This window comes from Macaca thibetana, chromosome 2, assembly GCF_024542745.1.
Source record: "Macaca thibetana thibetana isolate TM-01 chromosome 2, ASM2454274v1, whole genome shotgun sequence".
NCBI classification, from domain to species: Eukaryota; Metazoa; Chordata; class Mammalia; order Primates; family Cercopithecidae; genus Macaca; species Macaca thibetana.
In genome coordinates, this window is record NC_065579.1 from 90,618,688 (window position 1) to 90,632,895 (window position 14,208).

The 14,208-nt window shown below is 42.7% G+C and overlaps 1 protein-coding gene across 1 annotated transcript; it reads left to right on the plus strand.

Annotated features, from left to right (window-relative positions):
• The first annotated feature begins 442 nt into the window (after positions 1 to 442).
• On the plus strand, positions 443 to 13,472 carry HRG (histidine rich glycoprotein). The gene is made up of 7 exons (XM_050778339.1): positions 443 to 700; positions 3,536 to 3,652; positions 4,545 to 4,635; positions 6,229 to 6,395; positions 7,890 to 7,970; positions 10,375 to 10,476; positions 12,300 to 13,472. The coding sequence occupies exons 1-7, from the start codon at positions 518 to 520 to the stop codon at positions 13,119 to 13,121; spliced, it is 1,563 nt and encodes a 520-aa protein (XP_050634296.1). The 5' UTR covers positions 443 to 517; the 3' UTR covers positions 13,122 to 13,472.
• The last annotated feature ends 736 nt before the right edge of the window (positions 13,473 to 14,208 follow it).

The following is a 14,208-nucleotide window of genomic DNA, read 5'->3' on the forward strand; positions in this document are numbered from 1 at the left end:
CAAAATGACAGCCTCTTCATTATTCTATTTTACCTGAAGTCACTTCCTTTTATAATGGTACCTGTTTAACATGTTCCCTCCCTTAGGTAATGCAGCTGCCTTCTACTGAGGAGTTTTAGTGCCTTGATCCATCAATCCACTGACTGATGATGGAGATTTCTGGCTGAGACAGACAGGCAGATAGAGGAAAATTACCCCTAGCCCCACCCCCTACACCAGCATAGGCACTGCTTATGTTCAAAGACATATTTTAGATCTGCTATCTACTAGAAAAATCCAGATTTGTGCAGATCACAGTTCCACCCACTCATCAGCAGCATTTCTCAACTTTCTGTCCCCAAGACCCGCTAATCATTTACAGCTTGTTGATGGTTATTTGAACCCAGGGTCAAGGTGAACACCCCCAGTTACACAACAAAAATGTATCAAGGTTTTGTTTAATCAATTGCGTGTGTTTCAGAAAGTCTGTATAAAATTCTCTGCAGTGGCAGATCATAGCAAAGGATGATTTAACAAAATGAAGGTGCTCATTGCAGCACTGCTTTTGATCACACTGCAGGATTCGTGTGCTGTGAGTCCCACCGACTGCAGCGCTATTGAGCCGGAGGCTGAGAAAGCTCTAGACCTGATCAATAAAAGGCGACGGGATGGCTACCTTTTCCAATTGCTGCAAGTTGCTGATGCCCACTTGGACAGAGTGGTGAGGAACTGCCATTGGCAGAGCTGAGTTGGGAGATTATGCATGGGGGCAAATGTGACTCTACCCCCTAGGCTTACTGCTTTGCACAATGAATGGCTTTGGTCAGAGTTTTTTGTTTGGTTTCTGTGGCTTCTCTAAATTGTTCTTTTTTCCTTCAAACTAAGATTTGTTATTAGTGTGCCCTTAACTATGATTCGATTTGTGGGTACGTATAAGCGTTTATGCTGAGCCCAGTTACGTGCTAAGTACTGCCAGAGAAACATTAGAATAAACTATGGGCCTTGGCCTCCAGGCATTAATAATATGCTGGCACATACAGGCAAACTTTGTAAGTTACTCGGATAAACTAGAGAGAAGGCAAAGTTTTCTCAACCCTCCTAAGGCTCTTAACTTAGCCTGAAATAAAACTGGTAGACGAGGCCAGGCACGGTGGCTCACGCCTGTAATCCCAGCACTTTGGGAGGCCAAAGCAGGCGGATCATGAGGTCAGGAGTTCAAGACCAGCCTGGCCAACATGGTGAAACCCCATCTCTACTAAAAATACGAAAATTAGCTGGGCATGGTGGCGCACGCCTGTAATCCCAGCTACTCAGGAGGCTGAGGCAGAAGAATCGCTTGAACTCGGGAGGCAGAGGTTGCAGTGAGTCGAGATTGTGTCACTGCACTCCAGCCTGGGCAACAGAGCTAGACTCCATCTCAAAAAAAAAGAAGAAGAGGAAGAAGAGGAAGAAGAGGAAGAAGAGGAAGAAGAAGAAGAAGAAGAAGAAGAAGAAGAAGAAGAAGAAGAAGAAGAAGAAGAAGAAGAAGAAGAAGAAGAAGAAGAAGAAGAAGAAGAAGAAAACATGCAACTTTACTTAATCCAAGGTTTACCTGACACAGGAGTCTTCATAAATGAAGACTCAGATATCCAAAGAAACTGGCCACTTGTATACTTAGAATCCACGAAGAGTGTGCAGAATGCAGAAGTGTGATGGGACAAAAGGCTGTAATCTAAGAGTCGTAGACTGAAAGAAGGACCCAGCAAGGCCTGTCTATTTGAGTTCTTCATGGCCTCTCTGTGTGGCATTTCTGGCTCCCAAGTATGAGACAGGATCCCTCTGGAATGCGGATCTGAGGACCTACTATCAAACAGAGTAGGTCAGAGAATTTCTTTATGGCCAGCTCCTACAAAGAAAGATGCAGGGGGAAGGTTAGATTCATATTTTAGGATTTATGGATGCTTTTGGGGAGAGGGATTCTGCCGTCTGTGACCTGCCCTGGAGAAGAGAAATTTTAATTTCTATGACTTGCCTTGGGGGAGAAAGCAGAGTAGGAGAACAAAGGGCCGAAGGTCAGACAGATCTTGCTTCTGAGGCCCTTCCCATTTCCTTCAGTTCAAAGGACTCAGCATGCCAAAGTACCATACTTTGAGGTACCATGTCCTGAACCCCAACAATAGCCAAGTGGCCAAAAGAGTGGTAAATGTACTGGGGCAGTTTAATGAGGGGAGATCTAGTAAGACTGGATGGGAGGAGGCTTCCACTGTGTAATGATGCATGGGTAGGATTTGAACAGGTCTGGGTAAAGGTGTTCCTGGTGAATTCCTGGCACCACCACTTCTAGGTGGGTATGGAATCAGGAAGAAGGGTGTTAGGGAGCCATTGAATATAAGCAGGTAGGTTCCAGAAGTTCCACGTGGGCTCTGGAGCAGCCATCAGGTGGGAGCCAAGCCTGTGGGCTTGTCTTGAGGTGAAACAAGCTTGCTGTCTTCACTTAGATTACACACCTACCTAAACTGGACTAGAGGAGCTGATAGACATTATAGAGAGACATGAAGCCTGCCTCTAAGCTCCCCAGATAACCTACTCTCCCTCTGATGGAAAAACTGAAATTAAGGAGGGCAGACAAGGAGTACTACAGAAGACAATTTACCCTTCTGAAAGCATCACAGAGGCACTGTGGGTTGCAGAGAACAGGTGTGCAGGAGTTTAGGACTCAAACAGTAATTCAGTGACCATTAGTCCCATGCCAGGCTCATTGACAGATATTAGGGTATAGGATGCATCAGCACAGAGCTACCTCTGAGAGCTAGGGTAGAGAGCGGGTGGGTGGGGAGGGATCCTGATGTTCCTGGGGAAACTGAGGCAAGAGACAGGGACATGAAGTAGAAAGCTATTTATGTATTCAGGAATGAAAGAACAAGGGTCAGACCTGGGTAGTGGGAGTCAAGGAAATGAGACTGAGGAATAGACATGAGAGACATTGCCAAGAAAGACCATTCAAGGCCTGGTACTGGATAGCAATAGCAAGGACAAGGAAGACATCTCATAGGTTTACATGTTTTACCCCAGTGTCTAAGGCAATATGTTGTTAGTGGTGCCACTGACAAAGACAAGGGAAGTGGAGAGGCAGCTGGTTTGTAAGAGAAGAGAGAGGATTTAGCTTTGGGCAAAGCGACATCAAAGCAGAAAATTCCATGATCAGTAATAGAGCTGGGCAAGAGGACACAACTACAAGGACAGATTGGAGGCCCTGATGAGGTCGTCATGACTTACACTTCTAGGCGTGTATAGGTGATGACGCCTCCACTAAACCACCACTGCCATTTAGTGATCGCTTCTTAAAGTTTTTGGACAGAAGACACATCAGGACCACTTAAAAAGAAATTTTGGAAATAACTCATTGAAATTATGTATTGGAATCAATAGATCAAATGACACAAAGGTAGGGCAATTGCAAAGACAGTGAGAGGAACAGGAATTCTGTTTTAGTAATAAATATATAGCTTTAATAAATTTCAAAAAAACCCACTAGGTTTCCATGTGCTACTCACATGTTGCTTTTGGCATTCCTCAGGAAAATGCAACTGTATATTACTTAGCCTTACATGTGCAAGAATCTGACTGCTCGGTCCTATCCAGGAAACACTGGAATGAGTGTGAGCCACCTGATTCCAGACGTCCATCTGAAATAGTAAGTAAAGAGAGCACCTTCACTCTGCTCTTATCATTCTTATTTTCTATCTACTCTGTTCACTCAGGGCAGCCAATGCCTGGGCTAACACAGTAGAAGAGAAAGGGCAGCTTTTGCCTTGAGAGTCACGAAAATGGTGTTAACCTTGAGCGATACTCTTGAGAGTCTTTCCTGGGAACCCAGTTCAAGACAACTCAGCAGGGTGTGTGTTCCCATCAAAAAGCATAACCAGCTGTGAGTCCTTTTGGGCAAATCACCTAATAACATCCCTCCACTTCGGTGTTTTTTGACTGTAAAATAAGAAGTGAGTTTAGGAATTCATGGACTCTAAAGACCTTCCACTCCTGACAGTCTACAGGTATGAGAATCTATGAACTTGTAATTGTGTCCTATGAACAATGGTCCTATTTTCAGGAATGGCCAAAGGGATTACTTGTAGTGAGGAATTGGGTCTTGTTCGGCGCCTAGGATATACGCTGAGGAATGAGATCTGGCTTTGCATGTGGGAGGTGGGTACTCAAATGCCAGGCTCTCTGACACAGGTGGAGAACATGAAGATGAATAAGCAGAGATTCAAGATTTCACTTCCAGAAAATGAGAGGCTCACACTCCTCAGAGTTTCACCACTTTTTCCCTTGAAAATGTTTGGGGTATGGTCATGATGCTTTAAATAGTTTCTTGCTGGTTCTCCTGAGGATTTTGAGTTCCAACAGGATGCAGCATACAGAAACTGACTAAGAAAATGCACAGTTTGAGACCAGCTTTGATGAAAGAAATGTGTTTTAAATGAACAGTAGGAGGATGTTGCGTCACCTTTTTGCTCTTTCACATCCAACCTGAGTAAGGCAGGATGCAATGACTCAGCAAGTCCTCAAGAACCTCTTTTTTACAGGTGATCGGACAATGTAAGGTAATAGCTACAGGACATTCCCATGAATCTCAGGATCTCAGAGTGATTGACTTTAACTGCACCACAAGTTCTGGTATGGTAATCTGTTAAATTGCTAATTCTTGATTAATACAAATTCAATCACACAGTGGTATTTGTCTCATCCATGTACATATGTATTCATATATATTCAGATGTATTCATATACATTTATGATGTACATGAAAGAAAAGCCTTCATAGACTTCATTATTATTCATTCTCCAGATAATAGAAGGGAGACAATTTTCCCCTGGTACTGGTACACCTTCCTTTAAAGAAATTCAATACATGAAAATAGAGATTTAGGAGAGGTAGGTTAGCATCATTATAGATATAGGCTTTGGATTCAGACTTGCTTTAGCTTGAGTCATCATCTGCCAGTTGTATAGTCTTGGGAGGAAGTAAAGTCTTGGGACTATGAAGTAAAGATTATGACACTTTCTACTTAAGACAAAATAATTGATGCTCAAAGAGGTTAAATGACTTGGCCTCAAGAACAAAGCCAAGATATTGTGAAGATGTGACACTATCCCAGGAGTGTTAACTCTAAATTCCATAGCTTTTATTTATTTATTTATTTATTTATTTTTATTTTTGAGACGGAGTGTCACTCTTGTTGCCCAGGCTGGAGTGCAATAGTGTGATCTCGGCTCACTGCAACCTCCGCCTCCCAAGTTCAAGCAATTCTCCTGTCTCAGCCTCCCAAGTCGCTGGGATTACAGGCATATGCCACCACACTCAACTAATTTTGTATTTTTAGTAGAGATGGAATTTCTCCGTGTTGGTCAGGCTGGTCTCAAACTCTTGACCTCAGGTGATCTGCCACCTTGGCCTCCCAAAGTGCTGGGATTACAGGTGTGAGCCACCAAGCCTGGCCTCCATACCCTTTTAATTTACATTTTCAGAAAGAATCATCACAGAATTCCTTTTTAAAATAGCAAATCCAAATATGATATTAATACAAAAATGCAAGCTACTGCCACAGGAGGTTGCATTGAAGAAAGGATGATCTGTATCTTCTCCTCTCTCTGAGCAAAACTCTGTGTTAATGCTCCATCTTCCTCCTTGGCAACAGCAGGAAGAACTTATTAAAATATTAGTGGCCTGATGCGGTGGCTCACATCTATAATCCCAGCACTTTGCGAGGCTGAGGCCAGAGGGTCGCTCGAGCCCAGGAGTTTGAGACTAGCCTGGGCAATGTGGCTCCACCCCATCTCTATTGTTTAATATATATATTAATATATGTCATATTAATACATAAATATATAATATGTATTATATAATACATAAATGTATGATATATTAGATAATAAATAAATATATAATAGATATTAGATAATATATATTTAAATATTAGCAAATGTCATATATATATATATACATATATGTTAGCACCTTGTCAATGGTACTGGTGAAGGCATCATGAGCAGGGGTCACAACACAGACATTGGGATCAGAAAGACTCAAAGGAAGAAGCAGCAGTTTAGCTCTGTTGCCAAATGGCTGATTGATCTTGAAGCAGTTACTTAGCTCTTCCAACCCTCAATTTGACCATCTGTAAAATGAAAGTTGCTGTCATTCTTGCCACCAAGCCACCATTAACATTTCCAGCCCTTAACTGTGACACTGCCATCTTCTTTCTCCAGTCTCTTCAGCACTGGCCAATACCAAAGATAGTCCCGTCCTGTTAGATTTCTTTGAGGATACTGAGAGCTACAGAAAGCAAGCCGACAAAGCCCTTGAGAAGTACAAAGAGGAGAATGATGACTTTGCCTCTTTCAGAGTGGACCGAATTGAGAGAGTTGCAAGAGTGGTGAGTCTCCACTGAGGTTCAGCTGGAGTCTGAAGGCCCAGACTCCAACCTGGCAGCAGGAACTGAATGGCACACCCTCTCCACCTGCCTCAATTGACCAGCTGCCTTTTAATTTGTCACTTTTGGGGCCATAAAAGACAGGCAGCAGATATTTTAAAAAATACCAAAAAATTGCCTTCCTCAAACACTTTTATTTTTTGAAGGGTGGGTAGGGGATTGGACATCTGACAGAGAGGAGAGAAAATCTAAAGAGGAATCAGGGAAAGACAAGAGCATATGAGGGTTGTGTCATTACAAATCATCCAGTACTAACTCTTGTACTATGATGGAAAACTGAAGTTCAGAGAAACTACTTCACAACACCCAGTAATGTGCCTATGGCTAGACAGTTCCCTGCTCACTCTACAAGGACCCAAGTGCTTTCACCCAGAACTGTCTTGTAGAGCAACTGGTTGACATTTGCTATGCATTCAGAAAATGCAACGTTAAATAGATTGTGTTACATACAAGTAAGGAAATGAGTACTATGCAGTTGCTCAAAGAACGTTTGGACCCATGCGCACTGGAGTTTCAAAACATATTGGTATAGGAAAACGCAGGTTATAGAACAGTACTTAGACTATGAACCCATTTATATGAAACGCTTAGATCTACCTGTGTATGTGTAACATATCTAGGAAAACACTCGAAGAGGAAACACATCAAATAAATGAGAATGACAACTCTGGGAATAAGTTGGAGTGCAGGAGGAGTGATTTTTCACACTCTACTTCATCATGTATTTATTACTTGAACCTTTTCAGTGAAATGGTATTCACCTTATCACTTATGTGATACATTTTTATTTTTATTTATTTATTTATTTATTTATTTATTTATTTATTTTTTTTTTTTTTTTTTTGAGACGGAGTCTCGCTCTGTCACCCAGGCTGGAGTGCAGTGGCCGGATCTCAGCTCACTGCAAGCTCCGCCTCCCGGGTTCACGCCATTCTCCGGCCTCAGCCTCCCAAGTAGCTGGGACTACAGGCGCCCGCCACCTCGCCCGGCTAGTTTTTTTTTGTATTTCTTAATAGAGACGGGGTTTCACCGTGTTAGCCAGGATGGTCTCGATCTCCTGACCTCGTGATCCGCCCGTCTCGGCCTCCCAAAGTGCTGGGATTACAGGCTTGAGCCACCGCGCCCGGCCTGTGATACATTTTTAAAAGGCAGAAACCATTTTAAAAAATGACACATACTGGTGATATAACTACCATTCAATATTTTTTAAGGCAGTATGAGAATTCAAAATCACCAGTATGTGTCATTTTTTAAAATGGTTTCGGCCTGTGATACATTTTTAAAAGGCAGAAACCATTTTAAAAAATGACACATACTGGTGATTTTGAATTCTCATACTGCCTTAAAAAATATTGAATGGTAGTTATAGTTATCTACTGCTTTTTTCCCCACTTTCTTTGTCTGTTCTTGAAACTATTTTGATCCCATCTGTTCTAGAAAGGAGGGGAAGGAACCAGTTACTTCGTGGACTTCTCTGTGCGGAACTGCTCCAGACACTATTTCCCCAGACACCCCAATGTGAGTATAAGAAACAAACCTGCACATTGTGCACATGTACCCTAGAACTTAAAGTATAATAATTAAAAAAAAAGAAATGTCTATGATCACTGACTAGAGTCACAGAGAAGAAGAGGAAGAAGAAGAAAGAAGAAAGAAGAAAGAAGAAAGAAGAAGAAGAAGAAGAAGTAGAAGAAGAAGAAGAAGAAGAAGAAGAAGAAGAAGAAGAAGAAGAAGAAGAAGAAGAAGAAGAAGAAGAAGAAGAAGGAGGAGGAGGAGGAGGAGGAGGAGGAGGAGAGGAGGAGGAGGAAGGGGAAGAAGGGGAAGAAGGAGACAAAGGAGAAGGAGAGGAAGAAGGAGAAAATGAGGAGGAGGAGAAGGAGGAAGAAATGTCTGTGAAATACAAAGTATCGTCTTGGATGCGCTTAGTACCTGCCAGGCACTCTTCTAAGTGATTTACACACAGGATAACTTTTATTTTTGAGATGGAATTTCGCGCTTGTTGCCCAGGATGGAGTGCAATGGTGCGATCTCGGCTCACTACAACCTCCGCCTCCCGGGTTCAGGTGATTCTCCTGCCTCACCCTCCTAAGTAACTGGGATTACAGGCATGCACCACCATGCCTGGCTAATTTTTGTATTTTTAGTAGAGATGGGGTTTCACCATGTTGGTCAGGTTGGTCTCAAACTCCTGACATCAGGTGATCCACCCACTTCGGCCTCTCAAAGTGCTGGGATTACAGGCATCAGCCACCACGCCCAGCCTGTGATAATTTATTAACCCTCACACTACCATATGAGATAGATGCTACTTTCTTCCCAAATTAGCAGATAGGGAAACTGAGGCACAGAGAACATAAGCGAACCATAAGAACATGATTTTATAATATACATTATATATATCTAAACTTAAAACTAAGTTTCTAACTCATTAGGATTAAAGGCTTAGTTAGAACTATAGCAACTTGTACTAAGACCCTACACCCAGTGGTTTTCCTAATTCCACATCATTGATACTCACAGAATCCCACTCGACAAATGAGGAGGCAACTGAAGCTCAGCAAAGGAAAGCTCTTGCTGATGTTGACAACCAAGCTGAGATTAAAACTTAGTTATTCTTATACAAAGTTCAGTGGGATTTTTCCTCTAATCATTTACCAATAGATTCCCATGTACCTGCAGGAAGACATTATTAATACTACCTGGCATTTGCATGGTGATCTACAGTTAAAGAAACACCTCCACATCTATTATTACCAGGTCAGAGCCTCGTGAAAATCCTGCTAACAAGGAAAAGCAAGTATCTGCCTACATTTTCCTGTGACAAGGGGAGCTAAAATTAAAACCACTTACCTAAGGGCACTTAGCTAGAGAGTGTTAGGAAATGGAATTTTAATTATGATGTCAAGTCCAGACTTTTCTGAGGTTTAACAACACATTCTCCCTGGTCAAAAGGGAGAAACCATCCATTAGTACCTTTGTTAGCTGTTCTAATATCCAAACTGAACCAGGTCTAGAATCCTTCTTAGTGGCCACCAGAAAAGACACCTCTCTCCCTTATTCCTATGGTCAAGAAACCCTTTTGGTATGGATAATGTAACCCCAGACCTGATGCATCAGAGCTGAAGAGGAGGCTCAGGAGTAAGTGTTTTACACCATCCTCTCATTTAATTAAGCCCTCCCACAACCTGTGAATAAATAGTATTATCCCCATTTTACAATGGCTGACTTCCAGAAATCTTTTGTAACTTTCTCAAACTCAGACAACTAGGAAATGGAGAAGCCAGGATTAACATAGGTCTCTCTGATTCCCAAACTGTACTCAGAACCTCGGTGCTTAGCAATTTCTTCTAGCAGACGGCCGTCCTCTTGTCCTAGTCGATCTTTCACAGGTGGGTTTAGGAGCTGGAGCACAGGAGTGCCATCCAGTTGTAGCCCCCATACTTGGGTGGAGTCAGCAGACACTTGCCTTGACAATGTCCATGAAAACCCATCTTTATGCCGTACAGATTCCCTCCTGTCCAACACTTTCCTCCAAGGGACTCGCTGAAGTTGTAAAAATCCCTCTTTGGCACCATTCCTCATTGTCCTAGGCACAGGCAACTGAGGTCTCCAGGGCAGAAGGGTTGGCCTAAAGGCAAGGCAGCAATGATGTGGTTTTCCTCCCCACCACCCTTGGGAAGCCCAGTGCCAGTGCCTGCTCATGAAAAAAACACAGCAACTTGAGTGATACCCTTCGCCATCTGCACTTTCCCCAAAGCTTGGTGAGGAAAGATTGCTGAACAACTGGTGGGGCTGTCTGATCATGTTACCCTGATTTTTCTGAAGCACTTCTTCCTTTTCTGAATGTCTGGAAGCTAACTCCGGCTGGTCATCTTCACACCACCTGGACACACACACTAACAGGCTCCTCATTCTTTTGTAGGTCTTTGGATTCTGCAAAGCAGATTTGTTCTATGATGTAGAAGCCTTGGACTTGGAAAGCCCGAAAGACCTTGTCATAAACTGCGAAGTCTTCGACCCTCAGGTGGGTTGTCTAAGCAGACTTTGTCGTGGCAGTGCCAGATTAAGTGACATATGTACACAAATAGTGTTGTTGGTTCCTAAAGCTCTATGTATGGGGGTGTGTGTGTGTGTGTGTGAGAGAGAGAGAGAGAGAGAGAGAGGGAGACAGAGAGAGACAGAAAGAGAGACACAGACATGCAAGAAAAGATACAGAGAATACCCCACAACTGGGGAAAGGAGTGCAATTGCAAGCTTACACAAAAAGTGTGAAAACTTCCAAGAATTGGAGAGGGGTAACAATTGGCAGAAAATTAAAATCATGTCCAATTCAACCAAACTTGAATGAATTTGAAAATGCTCCTTGTAGTCGGGACTCTGACGCTGAGACTTAGTCATCCCTAAGCCTGTATTATTGGGCACGGAATCTAAGGGGAATAAATTAGCCTCAAATTTATTATGTAAATGTATATAAAATGAGATGCAAAATCATATTTTGCATCTGTCTCAGAAATTTTTTTTCTATTTTTACGTGAGTACAAAGATTTGCTTCATGAAATTTTTCATATCAGAAACAAAACTGAAAATAATCCAAACATCCAATCCCAAATTTAAAAAAAAGAAAAAGAAACAAAGGGCAGGATTGTCACCACGAACATGGCTCTGTCGGTTTTTTTTTTTTTTTTTTTTGAGATGGAGTCTCGCTCTTGTTGCCCAGGCTGGGGTGCAATGGTGCCATCTCAGCTCATCGCAACCTCCACCTCCTGGGTTTAAGCGATTCTCCTGCCTCAGCCTCCTGAGTAGCTGGGATTACAGGCATGCACCACTATGCCTGGCTAACTTTGCATTTTTGGTAGAGACGGGGTTTCTGCATGTTGGTCAGGTTGGTCTCAAACTCCCAACCTCAGGTGATCCACCTCCCTTGGCCTCCCAAAGTTCTGAGATTGCAGACGTGAGCCACCACGCCCAGCCTCTGTAGCTATTTTTTGAAAATTAAACTCCGAACAGGGAAGAGAGAGAAGAGGTCAAGTGTTCAACCTTTAGGAGTAAGGGATGTTGATATCGTTAAGTCTCAGTTAAGAATATCAGTTATAAGGCACTAGTTTTCCAGTGTTGGTCTACAGGTGGGTGCCAGGTGATAATATTGTTTCACCACTCTGTGTAATAAAAATGAAAAAAAAATAAGGGTAATGGAGTTTTTTATATCTAACATTTATCCATCTAAAGGACAATCCTTTACTCTGATATTGTGTTTCTGGCTCTTTTTTTTTTTTTTTTTTTTAATCAAAATTTCCTTCCAGGCTGGGCATGGTGGCTCACGCCTGCAATCCCAGCACTTTGAGGCTGGGATGGGTGGATCACTTGAAACAAGGAATTGAACATGGTAAAACCCATCTCTACTAAAAATACACAAATTAGGATCCTAGGCAACAGAGCGAGACTCTGTCTCAAAAAAAGGAAAAACAAATTAGGTGGGCATGGTGGCTTGGGCCTGTAGTCCCAGCTACATGGGAGGCTGAGGTAGGAGAATTGCTTGAACCTGAGAGGTGGACGTTGCAATGAGCAGAGATCACACCACTGCACTCCAGACTGGGTGACAGAGTGAGACTCAGTCTTAGAAAAAAAATCGTTTCTTTTGTGAAACAATAATGGTGGTAAATGATACTTATGTTTATATTTTAAATATCAACTGGGCTAGATAACAATTTGAGAATCCTTTTTTGTAATCCTTTTAAAATTGATTTGTAGAATCTATGATCTGGGAGTCATTGGTGTAAATCGAGTCAAGTATCTAACATCTTCTTTTATGTTCCATGATGATAGGCACTTTTCTGTGTTCTTTTCCAGGAACATGGGAACATCAATGGTGTACCGCCTCATTTGAGACATCCCTTCCACTGGGGTGGGCATGAGCATTCTTCTACCACCACCAAGTCTCCACTCAAGCCCCATGGATCCAGAGATCATCGTCATCCCCATGAGCCACACGAACATGGACGCCCACCTCCTCCAGATAAAAGAGATCACTTACATGGACCCCCACTTCCACAAGGCACTCCTCCACTATTGCCCATGTCCTGCTCAAGATGTCATAATGCCACTTTTGGCACGAATGGGGCCCAAAGACATCCTCATAATAATTCCAGTGACCTCCATCCCCATAAGCATCATTCCCATGAACACCATCCTCATGGACACCATCCCCATGCACACCATCCTCATGAACACGGTACCCATAGACAGCATCCCCATGGACACCATCCCCACGGGCACCATCCCCATGGGCACCATCCCCATGGACACCATCCCCACTGCCATGATTTCCAAGACTATGGACCTTGTGACCCACCACCCCATAACCAATGTCACCATTGCCATGGCCACGGCCCACCACCTGGGCACTTAAGAAGACGAGGCCCGGGTAAAGGACACCGTCCCTTCCATTGCAGACAACCTGGATCTGTGTACCGACTCCCTTCTCTAAGGAAAGGTGAGGTGCTGCCACTTCCTGAAGCCAATTTTCCCAGCTTCCCATTGCCGCACCACAAACACCCTCTAAAGCCAGACATTCAGCCCTTTCCTCAATCAGTCTCTGAATCATGTCCAGGGAAGTTCAAGAGTGAGTTTTCACAAGTTTCCAATTTTTTCACACATTCACTTCCAAAATAAAATGTGATTCCTTTGAAGAGGAAAATGAATTATACATTGAATTAGAATCATAAATAAAATGACCAGTAATTTTGAAAATTACAGTTCTTTTCTACTTGCTTTCATACTGGAGATGCAGCAAAATGTGAATGGGAAAAGAGATGGCCTGAGAAGAAAGATCAAATGGAAAGGAAAGGAAAGAACTCAGTGCTGCCAATTAGTAGTTAATTCTGTCACTCACCACTACATCACCTGAGGCAAATCTATGCCACTCAGAATCTCCTTCTTTCCTGGACTTAACTCTAATTCTAGAGTCTCTGTTACTGCTTGGGCTATACCTGGGCATACCAATAAAGTATGGTATTGAAACTATTATTATTATTTATTTCATTTTATTTTCTAAGTTCCAGGGCACATGTGCAGGGTTTGCAGGTTTGTTACACAGGTAAATGCATGCCATGGTGGCTTGCTGCACCTATCAACCCATCACCTAGGTATTAAGCCCAGCATGCTTTAGTTCTTTTTCCGAGGGCTCTCCTGCTTCCCACCCTCTCTCTATTTATTATTATTAAAGTGACCTAAATTCTCTCCTAGTGATTATTACTAGGCATCTAAATTTTCTTTTGGACAAATAAGTTCTAAATTCAATCATGAAGCAAACAAACTTCTGCTATAAATTGCAAAGAAGCTTGCTAACATGAATCATGACCATAAATTCAGGAGCACAAGAAATGTCACTTTATGCTCAGAACAAATTAGTTTCTATTTGAGAATGCCATCCTACTGGCTTAGTGGGAAATTTAACCCCGGTCCTTCCTGGAGTTCCCTCGCCCTACCCTGCTACTTTCCACACAAAGTTGGGCCACGGTTCTAGAATCTTACATAGTGCCAAGCTGTCCAGGTGGTGGGAATGAGTGACTATCCTTCAGCCAGGGTGACTGTTGGACCAATGATCATCATCATGAGTGATAGCCATCATGCTCAGGGATAGTCACGACCCTGTTCACATCACTCTTTCAGTCTGATTTATCTGCTACTTCTCTAGCAAACTGTAAATGCAGGAGTGTCTGTACACTAGCAATGGACATGACTGCCAAGGTATGGCATA